We start from the raw sequence: 19,100 nt of genomic DNA, 5'->3' as shown, positions 1-19,100 counted from the left end.
CAAAAACTAAAGGACAAATACTGTATGGTCCCACTGATGTGAATGGACATTCGAGAATAAACTTGAAATATGTCATTGGTAACAGAGTTCAGCAGGAGTTAGAAACAGGGTAAGACAATGGGTAATTGAAGCTGAAGGGATACAGACTGTGCAACAAGACTAGATACAAAAACTCAAAAATGGACAGCACAATAATACCTAATTGTAAAGTAATCATGTTAAAACACTGAATGAAGCTGCATCTGAGCTATAGGTTTTTGTTTTGTTTTGTGTTGTTTTGTTTTGATTTTGCTATTATTACTTTTATTTTTTTCTCTATATTAACATTCTATATCTTTTTCGGTTATGTTGCTAGTTCTTCTAAACCAATGCAAATGTACTAAGAAATGATGATCATGCATCTATGTGATGATGTTAAGAATTAATGATTGCATGTGTAGAATGGTATGATCTCTAAATGTTGGGTTAATTTCTTTTTTTCCGTTAATTAAAAAAAAAAAAAAAAAAGAGAAGGGATAATTGGAGATGAAGGGATACAGACTGTACAACGGGACTGGATATAAAAACTCAGAAATGGACAGCACAATACTACCCAATTGTAATGCAATTATGTTAAAACACTGAATGAAGCTGCATGTGAGGTATAGGTTTTTTGTTTTTGTTTTTTTTGTTTTTTTTCTTTCTATTATTGTTTTAATTCTTATTCTGTTGTCTTTTTATTTCTTTTTCTAAATCGATGCAAATGTACTAAGAAATGATGAATATGCAACTATGATGTTATTAAGAATTACTGATTGTACATGTAGATTGGAATGATTTCTAATTGTTTTGTTAATTCTCTTTTTAATTAATTAAAAAAAAAAAAAAAAAAAAAAACCCAGGCCTGGCAAGGAAAACCCAAGCCAGGTATAATAATAACAACATCAGGGGTTGGGGATAGGGAGAAAGAGAACAGAACACTGGTATCATTCAGTATTGAAAATTATAATTATCAGTGTAGATATTATCGTAACTAAGCATACACATACACAAATACACACACATGCTTATCAGAAGTAAACTTAGAAGTCATCTGAAGATAAAATGAGCATAGCCTTCCTGGAACACAATCTAGCTTATGACAAAGATTCAGCAAACAGGAGTGTACTGGACTCAGTTTACCTGCATCCCCTCTCATTCACCCCGTCAGTTCACCTGCCTTCCTTTCTGGCAAGAGGAACCAGGTAATGGCTCCCTGTTCCTGTGGTTATGAAGCCAGATGACAGCTGCTGCTGCCAACCCTGCAAGGTATGAATGGACAAAAAAAACCTACCTCACACAAGCACGGCCTGGTTTGAGCCTGGGGGATATGTGGATTTGCTGCCTGAAAAGGTGAAGACTACAACCCAGAAATGTGGGGAAGTAAACGCCTGTAGGGCATACTTTGACCAGCAGGACACAGGGGCTGAGATGGAGCTTTTGGATGAATACCCAAATCCCAGTAATTCACCCTGTGTAAAAGCATCCTGTGAGGCTGAGCAATCTGCTAGATAGGTTATGAAATTGTGCATAGCTATTTTTTCTCCTGTGTGCTATCTCTTCTTCCCTTTTTTCACTCTTTCCTGTTTTGGGGATGGCACTCCAATGAAAATTTTTGCCTCCCAATAATTTCTAGGGAACCTGGAACAAAGGAGAGAACTTCCAGTGCAAGCTCCAGGACCTAGGAAAGCTAAGCAACTTCACCGAAGTAACCCAGCCACTTAAATAGCTGTAAATGCAATGCAACTCAGCTAAAACATTAGTTCAGTGTTATTTCTTATATATTACACATTCTAAAATCCTGGGACCAGTAATGATGGCCACACTTATATCTCTAAATATGCTTTTTCTATTTACTTGAATACCTCCTCTCTACCATGTGCACTACTTTAGCACAACAAAATAATGTCCTCTTAGAAGTGTCTCTTCTTCTTTATCGTATTAATTATAGGTAATTCCTAAAAAAATGAAGTCTTATATTGTCTCATACATTTAACAATGGAAGTAGGACTAAGCAAATCTGAGAAGAGTGCAATCAATCAGGATATTGTAAATAAAAGAAAAGAAAATATACCTGAGCAGTTGATGCCAAGATCGTACCATCCTACATAGATATATAAAACCAAACCGTAAATGTCATGAGAAAAAATAGATGTGCCTGGCTTCCTTCCATCCCATTTCCTTCATGCAGTTACATACTTGCTGCTTTGTTTGTCTGACATTTATTTATACTTTTTACTTATAAACCTTTAACATTTATTTCAACCTCTGGGGAAAGGAGGCAAAGAAGGAGCTTCCTGCCTTGGGATGGTTGCACATGCTCTTCCTTTTTCCTGGACTGTCTCTACTCTCACTTTTTAAATGCAGCTAGAGTTTTTCATTTTCATCCTTCAGGCTCCAGCTTTGATGTTATCTTACCAGAGGGACTTTCCCTCTGACACTCTGTGTAAAACATACAGATCTTTTTCCAGTTATTTGTTGATTTGTTTGTCATTATATCCCAAGGCACTGGCACCGTTTCCAAGGGGGTTGGTTCATTTTTCTCAAGGAAATGAATGGATTAGTAAATAGATGAAGAGATTGCCTTGGTTCATGAATGTTTCCAGACATTGCCCCAAGTAGTATTTTGTGCTTTCTCTTCTCCTTTACTTTGGGAAAAATGAACACAAAGCAAAGGAAAACCAGTGTTGGATGAATAAAGCAATAGCTTACTGCTCTGCTTCAATTAATACCCAGATTAAGTTGCATCAGGTTGTCCCATTTTGCACATTTCTCTTTTCTACCTGGTGGTTCTTCTTACCAGGCCAAGAGACTCTTTATTCTTTTCTCTTGCCCATTATTAAAATCTGCTCTGAACCAAAGACTTGAAAAACTGATTGATACACTAGAAGGCATGAATGGGATGAGATGGTTAACTGTATTATCCCATCCCAGAGTTGATTGCCTTTCAGTAAACAAGATGTTTCAAAAGCAAAGGCATCAGTTTCTAAAATCTCTCAATAACAAGCCAATGACTGCTTCCTTTTGAGGGCAAAAGAATGTAGTACTACCACAAGGTGTCACCTTCTCTGCTTATTGCTGATGTCTACAGTGGTTTCCAGTACTCTCTGAACACCTATCAAAATTCTGGTACTAAAAAATAGTTGAGGAATTAAAAAAAATCAAATAACTGCAACTGGTATCAGTAAGTTCAAAACTGACAAATTGTTTTTCCTAATTTTTAAAACTCGCCTGCTCCTGATCTTTCACTTTTTCTCCTTCTCACCAACTTTCATAATCATATTCTGGAATTGAGGCCAAAGAGAGTGTTTAATAAATTGAAAAGGAAACATGGAAGTTTGAATCTACATCCGTCACAGTTAAATCTAAAACCCACCTAACTAGCTACTGTATTTCCACTCAAATATAGATACAGAAACCAGAGTCAAACCAGCAATTCTCAGGCAAGCATCAAGTGCTTCAGTATCACCTAAGAGTAGGCTGAGAAAGGGATGTTTTCAAACCTCAAAAGCCTCCGTCCAAAGTCTCTAAAATGCAGTCCTAGCAGTGGTGCCTTTCCTGTTTACTCTTCCCAGCTCGCCGCTGTGTCTTCTGCAACATTAAACAATTATTGCTGATGGTGGTGGGACATGTCACTCAGACAAGCTGGGAGGGAAATAGACAACCATTGCCCCAGTCTAAACCAAAAGTCTGAAAGAGCGGTACTTATAAAGAGTGATCCACAGCACCCACTCCAATCTCCATTCCATCACATACATCTAGCATAAACAGCATTCCACCAGATCTTTGTAAAAATATGTTTTTATCAGTTAATGATTACAATATAGTAAAAAAAAAGTGGATGTGTTATCTGATTTAAAAATGTGAGTAAATAAGGAAATAAATAAACAAAAAAATTTAAATGTGAGTAAATAATAATAATAGGCTTATAATAATAAGATATATATCCATTTGAATGTTCTACTGATCTTTCTATCCAATGTCCTTAAAACAGCCAAGAGTAGATATTTTTCACTAATCCTCCTATGACCTTGTGGTAGCAATCTTAGTTTTTAATTTTTTGTATTTTCATAATTTTAAATTTAAACGAGTTCATGATTTTTAAAAAAACCTCTTGAAATAAAGTTTTCTGCATTAACCCTTCATATTTATATATGTTAACTTTGAAGTTTCAGGACTTAAGAAACACTTGATAGGCTGCTTGGCTAACTTACTATTTTATATTGAGCTCTCAGGATACTGAAACACAATGATATTGGAGTCACATTTTAAGTACAGGCTAACATGTTATGGTTAGTGATATAAAATTTGGTTTTATATTAATTATATATGAAACTCTTCAGGGTTGCTTTTTTCCCATGGAAAATCTTCTGGCACTCAACTCCCACCCCCACCCCCGCCGCTGCCCTAGGATTGATTTTGTGTGGTACATTTGGCTTTGTCATCAGTGGGTGCCTGACAGCTCTGTCCCTCTGGGCCAGCAGCAGATGGTGGACAGAGAAACTAAGCCTGAGGTCAAATTTCTTGCCTGACATGCCTTGGGACACTGCTAGTGTTAAAGTGCTGGTATTTGTGACAGCAATCTCGATAATAGGTCACAAATCCTAGAAAACTCAAAGGCAGTGTGTATTTGCTTCTAGATTCATGCTTGTTCCTGGTTTCTGATTCCCATTAGTATTCCATCATGGTGACTCTGGATTTGCTCAAGGAAGTGCTCAGACAGCGCTTTCTTTATTAGTTTTACTAGAACTTTAAAGGGAGGCCAAGAGTTGGCAACATTTTTGCAGGAGGGGATCAAATTGGCAATGTTTGTTTCTTCTGGCTTCTGGTGACATGTACAAGATAGAAAAGACAGAAGATACTGGAGGGGCCTTCTAATGATGAAGTCTATTTCATCAGAGGATTTTTGTAAAATCAAACCTCCATTTTCAAATGCAAGGACTTCTGAGTAGATTATATTCTCCAGTCACTAATATCTTATCAGGGATGATATAAACCAGGTAGTCCAAAAACTGTCAATTTTGCTTGTAAATTAGAATCACATAAGGAGATTTTAAAAACCCCAATGCCAAGACCATACTCCAGAACAATTAAATCAAAATCATTGGGAGATAGAGTGTGCCTGGTGGCAAGGTTGAGAGCCACTAGGATAATCAGACTGCTTTCTCTCTAGCTAAGACCATCAGACATTATTTCCTTCCACACATTTATGGTAGAAGTATAGAGAAAAAGGAAATGGATAGTTTGAGATCCTGAAAATTTCTGAATGGAATTGGGAGCTTCAGGCAGCAGGGAGAAGGATTCCAAAATAAGTGTACTGGCTGACCAATTAATATTCACTGCTTTAAAGTTGTTCTTAGAGTTGGCAACTCTTTGGATATCACTAATGATTGCTTACATATTCTTGGTAAGCTTCAAAACTTATTAGTGTTACCTGGATAGTGCCATGGAAGTTTTGTAGGGTCTTATTCTAAACTAGACTGTGGCAAAAACATGACTGATAACACAGAGTTTTAAACCTCTACTGTACCATAGCAATCACCAAAACCTATTTTGATCACTCCCCTTTTTTAAGATGAGGAAGCCAAGAACCAGACAAATTAATAATACAGAAAGAGTGTTAGCATTCAGATGGTCCTGTAAATGCTATATCTGATGATTACAATAAAGTGGGTTAGCTAATCAATTCAGCAATATCTTTTGTGCTTTGAAACTAACAAATATATGTTTAAATAACAATAATCTTTAGTCCTAGAAATCTAAATGAATTTTCAGTTGGGCAAAAATTATTGTATCATTGCAGAGATTGAAAAGAATGTAGAAGAGAGAGAGAATTCCACAAAATACCCTTCAGTGTATTCCTGGATTATTTATAGGAAACAGCTTTAACCACATAAAGGTTATCTGAAAAAATTTCAGTGTGCCCTTTTGCAAAGGGACTTAAGGTTTCAAACTACTGTGAACAGGAAAATATTGGTTGTGGTATTTCTTTAAGTAGTTCTTAAAAATACAGTCAGTGCCCTTTGAAAGAGAAATAGTCATTGGCAAATATTTTTTCTAGATTACTTCAGTTTCCTGGTAACTGGAATTTCTATAGACAGCTACATGCCTGCATTCAGTAAAGGGCATAGAAAAGTGTTATGTCTCTATAAGTTTTTCAAATTTTAAAAACACTCTGAAGCCTGTCAGAAGACTTGGGTGCTGCAAATTCAAATACAGGATGTTGAGAAAAATTTATATCCATTAACTTACTTTACTTACATGAAAAGCTAGAAATAATGCTTATTCCCATTTTATCCTGTTTAACCCAGTTTTTTTTTTCCCCATAGTGGAATTGAGTAGCAAAGAAATAATTTATAAAATAGAACACTGGTTAAAAAATTGCATAAGATCTGGGTTACAGAAAATAAAATAGTTCTTTGATTTTTGCTTAGGAATACTAAGTGAAAAGTGATTGTGTCATAAGGAGGGGAAAATTTTTCAACAAGAAACCAAGTTAGGATGCTTTTAAAAATTCCTATTGCTTCTATTACTACTCTGTTCTAGTTTGCTAGCTGCCAGAATGCAACACACCAGAGACGGATTGGCTTTTAATAAAAGGGGATTTATTTTGTTAGTTCTTCAGAGAAAAGGCAGCTAACTTTCCACTGAGGTTCTTTCTTATGTGGAAGGCACAGGATGGTCTCTGCTGGTCTTCTCTCCAGGCCCCTGGGTTCCAACAACTTTCCCCGGGGTGACTTCTTTCTGCATCTCCAAAGGCCTGGGCTGAGCTGGGAGTGCTGAGATGAGGAATGCCGAGCTGCTTAGGCTGTGCTACATTGTGCTCTCTCATTTAAGCACCAGCCAATTAAGTCAAATGTCCTTCATTGCAGCAGACACGCCTCCTAGCTAAATGCAGATGTAATTAGCAACAGATGAGGTTCACCTACCATTGACTTATGTCCGCAGCAACAAGACTAGGTATGCTCACCTGGCCAAGTTGACAATTGAATCTAACTAACACATGTCCACTCCTTGTCAACTTGGCAACTTCAAGCATCACCTTAAGCAGGTGCAAAAATTCTCTTCTTGCTGTGGACCTGTGAATCTCAAAACAAGTTATCTGATGCCAATATGCAAAGAAGGATAAACACAGGATCCATAGGGAGAAACTGGAAGGAAAACCTGCAGGCAAACACCATTGGATTTCAAAGTCTGAAAGTCATTTATCCTTCGGCTGTAGAAAGTGGCAATCCCACCCTTTCCAAGGGCCTATGCAGTGGCCCACCTCTTTCCAAATCAACCTCGGGGAACATCGAGGAGACCACCTCTGGGCTCCACTCTCTCCAGGCATCAGGGCCACCCCTGGGCTCTCTGCCATTTCTGGGGCACACGCTCAACCCATCCATGTGGTGGCAGCCAGGCTCTCCCAGTTCCTCAAGGCGCATGCTCTACCTTCTCCAGGGCGTGAGGCTGCACAACTCTTCCGCTGCAACAAGATGAGAGGCTCATCCTCATTCGTCAGGGTAAACTCACCTTCTCCATGTATATGGGTGGGTCCACTCTCCTGGCCGAGGTTTCTTGGCTTCAGACCTGAGCTTCCATGGTCCTCACTCTGCAAACTCCAATCTCTCCCTTTTGTGTCCTCCTTTGTCAAGATTGGCAGTGGTTCCATTTACACCAACAGTCTCTTCAAACACTCCAGGACTTCTTCATCAATCTCTTCACAGTTCCTCCAAAGTCTTCCCCTTAGCCATCCAAAACATCGTTCCAACAGATCTGGTATTTGCAAACCGCAGCAGCACCCCACTCTCTGGTACCAAATCTGTTCTAGTTTGCTAGCTGCCGGAATGCAACACACCAGAGACAGATTGGCTTTTAATAAAAGGGGATTTATTTTGTTAGTTCTTCAGAGGAGAGGCAGCTAACTTTCCACTGAGGTTCTTTCTTACGTGGAAGGCACAGGATGGTCTCTGCTGGTCTTCTCGCCAGGCCCCTGGGTTCCAACAACTTTCCCCGGGGTGACTTCTTTCTGCATCTCCAAAGGCCTGGGCTGAGCTGCAAGTGCTGAGATGAGGAATGCCAAGCTGCTTAACTGTGCAACATTGCGCTCTCTCATTTAAGCACCAGCCAATAAGTCAAACGTCACTCATTGCAGCAGACTCGCCTCCTAGCTGACTGCAGATGTAATTAGCAACAGATGAGGTTCACGTACCATTGGCTTATGTCTGCAGCAACAAGACTAGGTATGCTCACCTGGCCAAGTTGACAACTGAATCTAACACATACTCCCAAATTTTACTTAAAAAAGCTCAAATAATGACTTAATTCTAACTTACAAAAAAAGGTTTCTATTATTAGTAAACTGAGTTTTTATTGATGAAAAAGAACAGGCTGATTAATTAAATAATCTCTTAATATGATAATAGCTACAATAATATATTTTCTTATTATTATTATGATTAGCAATCATATATGCAAACCATCTAGCAAATAGTAGGGACCCAGTAGTAGGACAGAGTATGTAGTAAATAAAGAGTACCTATCCTATTAGGAATACTTGTATTCTTGAACATTTATATGTAAATCAAAATTCTGCATAGCCAATCAAAGTTATCATTGCCTTCCAATATGTAAATGGAAATACATTCCTAATGTAAAAGTAAAAAATAAACTATTTGGCAAGTATTTACTGAACACCATTTTGAGCCAAATGCATGTTAGACTTTGGGAATGTAGTAGTAAATAAGACAAACTCTCATCCTTTACAAATCTTATACCTTTGTGGGGAAGAGGGATAATAAATATGTATTAGATTTACTAAAATAAAATTATGAACATAAATGCAAATAAAACATATTTTAAGTAGTGTTAGGAAGTGGAAGTAAAGTAAGCTAGGCAGAGAGGAGTGATGAGGTATGAATGAAAGTCTTATTTTAGACAGCATGGTCAGGAAGTGACATTTGAGTAGAAAACTAAAAGATGAAAGTTTGAATTATGATACTATATGACTATCTGTGCTGAATATGTAACAGAATAGCTCTTAGCAATGTAGATAGGATAGAAGATATGCATGCATAAATATTTCAAGGAAAATATAAATAAGTAAAATCATAGAAATAAAAGATGAGCTAAAGGGGAGAAACAATATGATGCAAAGATTATGGTTTATGTGGTTAATAGAATTTTTCATTATAATGAAAGAAAAAAATAGGAAGTAAGGAAAAGAATCAAAAAGAGCAAAAAAGCAGGTTGACATGCAGGATGAAGACAGCCAGAGTCCCCTAGATATCTCACCAACATTCTCCCCATCAATTGAGAAGACAAATCATCACAGCAATATTCTTGAAGGCAACAAACAATACAACGCGAAATAGCTTATGATTTATCCCTGTTTCTCTGATTCCTCCATAATTTAAAAAATAATTTAATAACATGACTTGAAGCAAATTTTAAGGAAAAGTTTTAAAGGAAAAAATACCTATCAAATTTATTTCCTGTTTTATACACTATTTGCAAGTCTGATCCTTTATATTTCCTTGTCATAAGAGACAGGTGGCTTTATTGTCCCTGAAGCTGACCTATAATGGAGAAAAAGAAAGCTGACTACAAATCATTTAAAGCAATGAATAAAGATACTAATGTGCTCCAAGAAATAGAAGAGAACTAATTGTGGACTTCAGTAGAAATGAACGGTAGTTTATAAAGGGACTTGTGTTATGAATTTGTTTCTGCTTTACATTCACTACACAATTAATCCATTATGTACCTCAGTTTCTCCTTCCATTGATGAGAAATAATTCCATGAGACACCCCTTAAATCCTTACAGTATATTTATAAAATAAAATGAAAAATAAATGTGAGCGTCTTTGCAGGAAAAAGTGCTAAGATAAAAGAGCAAAAGTTATTCATGTGAATGGTGACATACAAATATCAATAGTGACAAGTAAATATTTAGTTTTTAAATCATAACTACCAGTCTTCAATCTCTCAAACTGAATTTCCCTTTTTTTTTTGGTATGCTGTAAGGCAGAGGTCACACTTCATTCTTTTTCCATGTTAGTATCCCCTGATTGCAGCGCTATTTGTTTGTGTGGTTTTCCATTAGTTTGTTGGCTTGTTTGTTTATTTGGGAGGTGCATGGGCCAGGAATCGAACACATGTCTCCCTAATGTCAGGCGAAAATTCTACCACTGAACTACCCTTGCACCCCCTCAAATTCCTTTTTGAGGATAGGTTATGTTTTAAGAAAGTTGTTAATCTGTTCTCTGACCAACAGTGGTTATTTAATTGGTTTAACAGGGTACTAATGGGACTGTGATCATATATCCCTCGGGACAGGCTTGTTAGCTTCAATTTAAGTCAATTCAACAGAAAAGTATCTACCATGCATTGGGCACAGTAATAAGAAATAAAATCAATAAGGTCTGTCCCCTTTCCATCAGGACTTTACCACTAACGAGGTGACAGAAACATAAATATGTGCTGTGAACACAAAGCCTACTGGGAAAGGTTGAAATAATGGGATAGAGTGAGGTGGTAGCAAAAAGCATCTTGTCATACAAATATAAACCATTTGTGTGGACAAGGGAGGCAGAGATGTAGTAAGATATATTTCATCTTACCAGAAAGCCCGAGTCCTAGAGAAAATTATGGCATGTTTGTCAGTGCTTCCCGATTTTGCTTATCTGAGCTACTCCTCTCTTTCTATATTACACTGTTCCACTGTCCTTTTAAGAGAACTGCCAACTAAGAACACTTGTCACGGGAGGTGTAGGGTGGTAAGCAGGAAACACATACCTGATTAATACTATGATTAAGATTTCAAAAAGAAAGGGAAGACTGAAGTAGCAGTTGTCATTCTGAAGAAGAGAGAGTTTTAAAATCGATTTAGCAGCTTTTATAAAATCAGGATTGTTGGTAGAGTTGATATGAAGTCAGCAGAAGGGACAATGTATAAGAAAAGGAGAGAGGAACAAAGAAGCGTAGGAGGAGCCCAAGTTTTAGATAATCGGGGAGACTCCTACATTCAGTGACAGTGTCTATGAAATGTGATAAAGAATGCTTTAAAGGATAGGTTTAGGATTAGAATTAATAACATCTAGCAGTGTGTAGCATGGCTGCTGCTAGTCTATGTGGCTCTCTTGTGTAAACTAGAAAATGACACGCCTCTCTCAGGAATTATTTAGAATAATTAGAATCAATTAAAGGCCCTTTGGCTGAGTATATGCAACCCCATGGTTAGGTAAAAGACTTAGAATGCTGGCTCAACGTTGGATTTCAAGCATATCTTGAATTGTAATCTGGCTACTTTGTAAAATCCACAAAGTACACAGCCCTATCCAGTGGTCCTGCATGGTAAATGCGAAAAAATCAGTCATTGTAATTATTCTTATTACAAAGTGTTGAAGTCAATAGGGGGTTCAAAGTAAATAAGACCAAGTTTCAAATCCCTGCTCTGGCTCTGACTAAACACGGTTTCTAGTTATGTTAACATCCTGAATCTTGATACTCATTGTGGTGCCTTGGAGCTAGATAGCCCAGAAAAACATGTTCTTCAACTTAATCCATTCTGGGTAGGTACAAACTCTTATAAACTGGACCTTGTAATAAGGTTACTTCAAGTAAGGTGTGGCCCAGCTGAACCAGGATGGTCACAGCAGAGCGAACAACCAGAACTGAACCCAGAGAAGTAAGCAGATGTGACCACGTGCCTTGCCATGTACCAGAAAAGCCAAGGACCAAGGACTGCAAGCACCAGAGCCCTCCCTTCTGGGAGAAAGCATTGCCTTAACGACACCTTGATTTCAAACTTCTCCATCCTTCAAAGCTATGTGCCAATAAATCCATGTTAAGTCAACTCATTGCATGCTATTTGCTTTGGCAATGAGAAAACTAAAACAGTCATATTTATAAAAATCAAGATCATTGTATCCTCCTGGATTTGTTCATCTGTTTCCTATGCTAGACTGGATATTCTATGCTAGATATCCAATCTAGCATAAGAAACAGGTGAACAAAAAATGTCAATATTCATCTGTAAACTCTCCACCACTATCACAACTCCCTCCTATACATATTGTATCTGAACTGTCCCATCAATCTTATTTATAAATGTTCATTTCTAATAAATGTACTTTGCTTTTAGATAGTGGTCCATGGTGGAGAAAATTGTCCCAGAACTAACTCAGATTCAAATAAGAAAGCTTTGTATTTTGTTCTCCATTTATTTGGAAGTCTTTATAGATAATGCTGGAAAAAGGGTTCCAAAGGAATAATAACAAAAATAAAATCAACTAAGCAATATTATGCCAACATAATAAAGTAAACTTTTTTCAAACAGAATCAGCCCCAAATTACAAATACAGTGCCAACTGAAAATGAATTCCATCTACTCGTCTTGACAAGGTTGGCCGTTAGTTTTGATTATCAGAATTTAGAAAAGAACTGAATATCCTTTCATTAAAAACAGTCTCAAAAATACTTTATACAATTAAGAATATCCTCCCTATCTTTAAAACATTGACATTCATTGTGAATGTATATCCTAGGCAAATTCACATGTCATTTAATTTAACAGTCACAAGGTATTTTTACATGGCTGTATTCCACTAGTTTATAGAAGAATATACACTTGAGTTCTACCATCACATGGATAGTTAATAGTGTAGGCAGTCAAAAAACAAACACAGGTCTTGCACATCTGATGCCCATGATTGCTGCACAATACTGAACAATCACATTGATGACATTTAATATAAATTTACTTATAATGCAGCACATATCTAAGTAGCATGCTTCTTTATATGTTGTTTCTTCTCATAACTCCCACAATATATGTTCACACTAGATAGAACCAACTTGTATACTTAATACACCTCTTTTTAAGGTAGGAATCACAGATCTCTGGAGGAGGTTAGTGAGACCCTTTCATAGCATCTTTAAGGTCATAACTATTTATATAATATGAATACTAAGCTGTCATATGCATTTTTCACTATTTTGCCATTTCCACTGATGGTGGGATTGAAATGGTGGGCAAAATGATGGTGTCTTAGAACAAATCAAAGCAATGGCACCATGTGCTTGCAGGAAACAAGAGCCAGTGCTACTTAAAAACACTCTTAATAAAACAGGAAAGATCAGTAAAGATTGTTAATTTTAACAAATCTTGACCTTGAATACATAAAGTATCCGTCATGCGTACAGAAGCATTAGAGTTGTCTTGAGGATAGACATTCATGCAATTATTTGAGCTGTAAGTTGAACTAGCTGCCTTTTCTTTTATGGAACACATTTTAGCTTGAAAGAAACTGTGACAAAAAATGATTGTTAATATTCAGGTATTTGCCCAACATTTTCTTAAAAATGAACAGATGAACATTTCTCTTCAAGGAAAATAATTGCCAAAGTTTCTTATTAATGATAAAATTCCTGCTTTCATAATAAAAACTAGAAGTTTGGGAAATTGGATGTCCCTCCATGAGCTTGAGTGCTTAACAATAGATTTTTTTTTTCCTGATGAGTTAAGTGGTGCTTTAACAAATGTGATATTTTGATATTGTATAACGAATTGTTTCAACAGTTGGAAGAAAGAACTTACTGAAATGATATTTGCCAAATAACCAGTGCTGATGGTACAAAATAATTCATGTATAAAATGATCATTCAAAATGGAAGATAGGCCAATGGATTTGACTGTGACAGAGAATAAAATGTTTATTATGTCTTTCTATTCCACCTGGCAACTAATCTTTAAGAAAATAACACGATAATTATATGCACAATTATTTGAAAAGATTATTAAATACTCCTCCATTTTTTGATGTGAGGCTAGGCTTTTTCATACTAACCAAAACAACATATTGCAATAGATTAAATTTGGAAACAGATATAAGAAACCATATGTATTATTACCAGAAAAACAATAATCAAAAGAAAGCTGTACTAATATAAAGCAAGGTTGGTTTTGTGGCTATACTAATATAAGGCAAGGTAGATTTTGGAGCAAAAAATATTACCAAGAATAAAGAGAGTCATTTCATAAAGTCACTAAGAAGATATAGACATTTCAAACATTTATGTATCTACTAACAGAATTTCAAATTACATGAAGCAGAACAGATAAAATTTCCATGAGAAATAAGCCTAGTCATCACTGCAGTAAGAGATTTAAATACTCCTCTCTCAGTTAAAGATGTAAATGGTCAGAAAATCAATAAGGGTTTCAAGTACTTGAGCAACACTCAGTTATCTTGACCTAATTGGCATTTATCACTCACTGAACAACAGAATATATATTAATTTCAAGTGCACATGGAACACTTTCCAAGAAAGGCCATATTCTAGAACATATAGTTTTCAATAAATTCAAAAGGATTCAAGTCATCCTGAGTATATTCTGTGACTAAAAGGATCCTTGGAAAATGTCCAAATATTTGGAAACTATACAGCACACTTCTGAATAAGCCATGGATCATAGAGGTAGACACAAGGAAATAGGAAGTATGAAAATAAAAACTTAACACAGAAAAATTATGGGATACAGTTAAAGTAGTTCTTAGTAGAAAATTTATAGAATTAAACAGCTACATTAAAAAAGAAAGGTTGAAATGTCTATATCTTCTTAGTGACTTTATGAAATGACTCTCTTTATTCTTGGTAATATTTTTTGCTCCAAAATCTACCTTGCCTTATATTAAAAAAGAAAGGTCTTAAATCACAGACCTCAACTTCAGCCTTCAGAAACTAAAAAAAAGAAGAGCAAATGAAACTCATAGAAAGTAGGAGAAAGAAGTAATAATGATCAGAACAGAGAACAATGAATTAGTAGACAAACAGAAATAGAGAAAAATCAGTGGAATTAAAGGTGGTTTTATGAGAAGATCAATAATATTGATTTATTTCCACTGAGATGGGTCAGGTAAAAGGGAAACAAAAATGACCAATATCAGGAATTAGAGCCATAGCATCATTATACATTATAAAAGATGATGAGAATGTTATGAATAAATTATGCCAATTAATTTGATAACAATTTGAACTGACAAATGCCTTGAAAGATACAAACTATCAAAGCTCACTCAAGTATAAATTGATAACCTCAATAGGCTATAGGACATCAAGAAGTTGAATTTGTAGTTAAAATCCTTCTCACAAGAAACTCCAGGTCTAGATGATTTTACTGGTAAATACTCCCAAACTTTTAAGACATATGCAGCCATTTTTACAGAAACTCCTTCAGAAAAGTCAAGAGAGAATATTTCTGTTTCAGTTTGCTAAGGCTGCTATAATGCAATGCACCAGAGATGGACTGGCTTTTATAAAGGGGATTTATTTAGTTAAAACTTCATTAATTTGGGAAGCACAGGGTGATATCTGCTGGCCCTCTCTCCCGGCTTCTAGGTTCAAATGGCTTTCTCAGGGGTGTTTCCTTTCTGCATCTCCAAACATCTGGGTCTAAGCCAGCTCTGAGCTCTGAGCTCTGAGCTCTGAGCTTGCTGTGCTCAGCTGTGCTAAGCTGAGCTATTTCTCTTTCTTCTGACCTCTCTTTTTAAGCCTCCCTCATTGCAGAAGGCACTCCCCTTAGCCAAATGCAGATGCAATCAGCCATAGATGAATTTCACATGCTGATGATTTAAGTCCACAGCAGCAGAACAAGTTGGACGCCAGCACCTGGCCAAGTTGACACCTGAACCTAACTACTACAACCTCCAATCAATTTTGTGAGGCCTGTATTACACTCATATCATAACCTGACAGTCATTACAAGACTACAGAACAATATCTCTCATGAACATAGATGCAAAAAAAAAAACAAACCTCCACAAAACAGCAAACTAAATCCAACAATATATTGAAAGATGATACATCATGGTCAAATGAAGTTTATCCCAGAAATATAAGGTTGCTTTAATTTTAAAAATCAGCGCAATTCTTCATTTTAGCAACAACAAAAAGATCATCTCAATGGTGCAGAAAATTATTTGACAAAATCCAATGTCTATTTCAGATATAAACTCCCAACAAACTAATAATAGAAGATCACTTTCTCAACCAGATAAGGACATATATGAAAAACTAACAGATAATATCATACCTAATAAAAAGAAACAGAATATTGCCCACCTAAGATCAGGAATAAGGCAAGGATGTCTCACCATTTCTCACTACTTCCTTTAAGTTTATAATATTTTGATCCTATCCAGTTCATTCAGCCACTAAAAAGATATAGAAGACAGGTAGACTGGAAAGAATAAAGAAAAGCTGTCTTTCTTTGCAGATAACAGGGCAATCTATGAAAAAAAGCCTTGTGAAATCCACATAAAAGTTCCTACATTTAGCTTATCACAGTTGTATATTTATACATACATGCACACATACACAGATATCTATGGCAAATTAATTATATGCATGCATATTTCATTTAATAGGAAATTCAACCTTTCAAATAATTGTTCTAGCTTGTATATTATTTGACTGCCATGAATTTGTAGATATGTAAACAAGGTAGCAATTTCAGAAAACTGAGAAAATGATTGACTTAAGTTCTACCTTCAATATGGTTCTACATTTCTTTCTTGGCTGGTAATGGTCCCACCCAGTCTGGCTTTAGTCCCTGTCTAGGTCAACACAGCCCTAAGAGCTACATTTATCATGAAGTTACATCTCTTCGTCTGAAATAAGGCTGCTATGGAGTGAGATGAAGTAAAGTCCAGGTCATTCACCTAAGATACTAAAACAAATTTTCATGATTGCCCTGGTGCTAATTAGATACTGGCTCTGAATGTTTCTGACTTCCACATTTCCTTTTGAAGATTAAGTGATTTATGTGGCTATCTTTATCATGAGATGTAATTTGAATATTTTAGCAGTGTCAGATATATTGGGATTGACTTTGTTTTAAAACAGAGTTATAGCCTAAGATTGGTCACGGTCTACAAAATGGACCAAGGAAGTTTCTAAATTCCTGGGAAGAATTTCAGGGATGGCAGAGTACTGTATGGGCAATCCCTCCAATCCACAGAGTACATTTGACAACTATATGCTGAGTATTTTATACCAGGTACTGCTGCCGTTACTGAGGAGGATATCCTTGTCTTGGAGAAGTTTTAGTCAGGTGGGGGAAATACATATGTAAAGGCATAATTCATTGATGTAAACGTTAATAGAGGCATGCATAAATTTCTTTTGAAGGTGAGACTGAAGAACAATTTTTTTTCCTGAGAGGGCCATGGAGGAAGTGACTTTTGAGAGGAGGAAGGAATAGTTAGGAGAAAAAACTCTGAGTTCTAGCAAGGATTTGTAATTTCATCTGTTTGCTTTGTTTTCAGAAGAGATAAAATTGCTTGATGCAGTCAAATGGCTGCTGGTTTATGTGATATTTGAAACTGTCATCCTTCTTCATTAACCACTTTACTTGGTCAGTGCTGGCTGGAATGATACTGTATATGTCTCCCAGATCCCTGTTGGCAGCTGATGCACCCACTGAATCACACCTACTTTCAGTGCTAATAATTACTAACAACTATCTCTGGAGGACTGGCCTGGGGCCAAATGGAAAGAGCCAACAATTAACAGGCAGGGGAGTGGTTATAAAAGGTGGGAGGAGCATGTTGGTGTGATCTGTGCTCCAGAACCTCCTATAGGGTTGGACTGAAGACTTCTCCAATTAAAACTAGTTCCTGCAGAGCTTTTCACTTTAGCCCTATCTTGCTTCCTCTACAGCCCTTCTCCAGAGAGCCGATCCCCAATACAATGCTTAAATAAGAATCCTCATCTCACGCTCTGCTTCTAGCAAACTTGAATGGAAACACTGACTTCTTCATGTAATATTCAAATTTTTTGCTTTTTAACCTATCCCTATTTGAACAGGCTATTCCCTTCAAAATATGACAGACAGCTACTGTGACATAAAAAGCATTTCATTATCACATCTGTACTTTTTTCTTTTCACAAAAACTTCATTTATAAAATAGCAACTTTGTAATAACTGCTCTGATTTTTTACGACAGACATATTTGATTCTTTATCCATTTTTAAAATGCCATTGTTGCTTCCATTTGACTGAATACCATTCCTCCTTATCACTACCTACTGTCATGTCTCAGTTGCTTCAGTAGTCTAAATTCATTCTTTACACATTTTTTTAAACTCTCTCAGAAATGTTGCAATCACAATAAGGAAAGACACACTTTTTTGCTCTTCTATACTCTTTGATTTTTCAGCTAACTCCTAATGCTGGTGTCCATTTTGTAAGGTGGCATGTGTTAAGCCCTTTTAAATAATTGAAAGAAATGAAAACAACCAAAGTAACTGTACTATCATAATCACTACTGCATTCATAACATAACTGAAAAGCAGTCTTTAGTTCATCATAATCCAAAATGAATCATAATATTTTCTGAAATAAATCACACTAGCTGCCACCAACAGTCATCATTTTAAAAGTTTATTTAATGAAATAATTATAAGGCTATAGTAAAATTTTGGTCCACTTATTTCATTTAGACATTAATTAAAAATGCAATAGAATATGTAAATGAAAATAGGTTAAAGACAGGAAAAAACCTTAAGACAAATCATGTGTATGTGTGTGTGAATATATGTACAGATAAATGTATGCCTTCAGTGTTAAGTTTTTAATATTGGTTCATAGAGTGAAAATCATCAACTCTGAAATTTATAGCTTAATAAGAATTGAGAAGTTGTATTTTAAATAGAAAGGTCAAACCAGTCAAAAAATGATAAGCTGAAAGTTATATGTGCTGGAAAATATCGTGCTTTGCAAACCATTCTTTAATCTCCTACCTGAAGTCAGAGCCTGTTCTTCTACCATTTTCTGGAATTCCAGGGTCTGGACACATATCAGAGACCAAAGCAACACCTCCTTGACTCACTGTAACAGAGAGAAACATTGTTATAATGTCATGTAACTGTTAGGAAAATACCTAGAAAATAAATATATATTAGGCAAATTTCATTCTTAAAGTATCATGGCTTAAAATGTGTTTCCTTTGAGAATTAACACAGAAAGGTGCATGCAAGGGGTGAAACTGACATTCTGGGTGGGTTACCGTGCTTCAGGCACATCATTCCTGCT

At 36.1% G+C, this 19,100-nt stretch overlaps 1 protein-coding gene across 1 annotated transcript in view; it reads right to left on the bottom strand.

The window, feature by feature from the left end:
* LOC143675538 (CUB and sushi domain-containing protein 1-like) overlaps positions 1-19,100 on the bottom strand; it is a 925,048-nt gene that overhangs the window by 176,103 nt on the left and 729,845 nt on the right. The window contains exon 6 of the mRNA XM_077151715.1: positions 18,809-18,896. Within this exon, the coding sequence (XP_077007830.1) occupies positions 18,809-18,896 (88 nt within the window). The remainder of the gene's footprint in view (positions 1-18,808; positions 18,897-19,100) is intronic.

Source organism: Tamandua tetradactyla, chromosome 3 (assembly GCF_023851605.1).
Source record: "Tamandua tetradactyla isolate mTamTet1 chromosome 3, mTamTet1.pri, whole genome shotgun sequence".
Lineage (NCBI taxonomy): Eukaryota > Metazoa > Chordata > Mammalia > Pilosa > Myrmecophagidae > Tamandua > Tamandua tetradactyla.
Note: the sequence above shows the minus strand (reverse complement) of the source record. Positions and strands in the feature narration are given on the sequence as shown.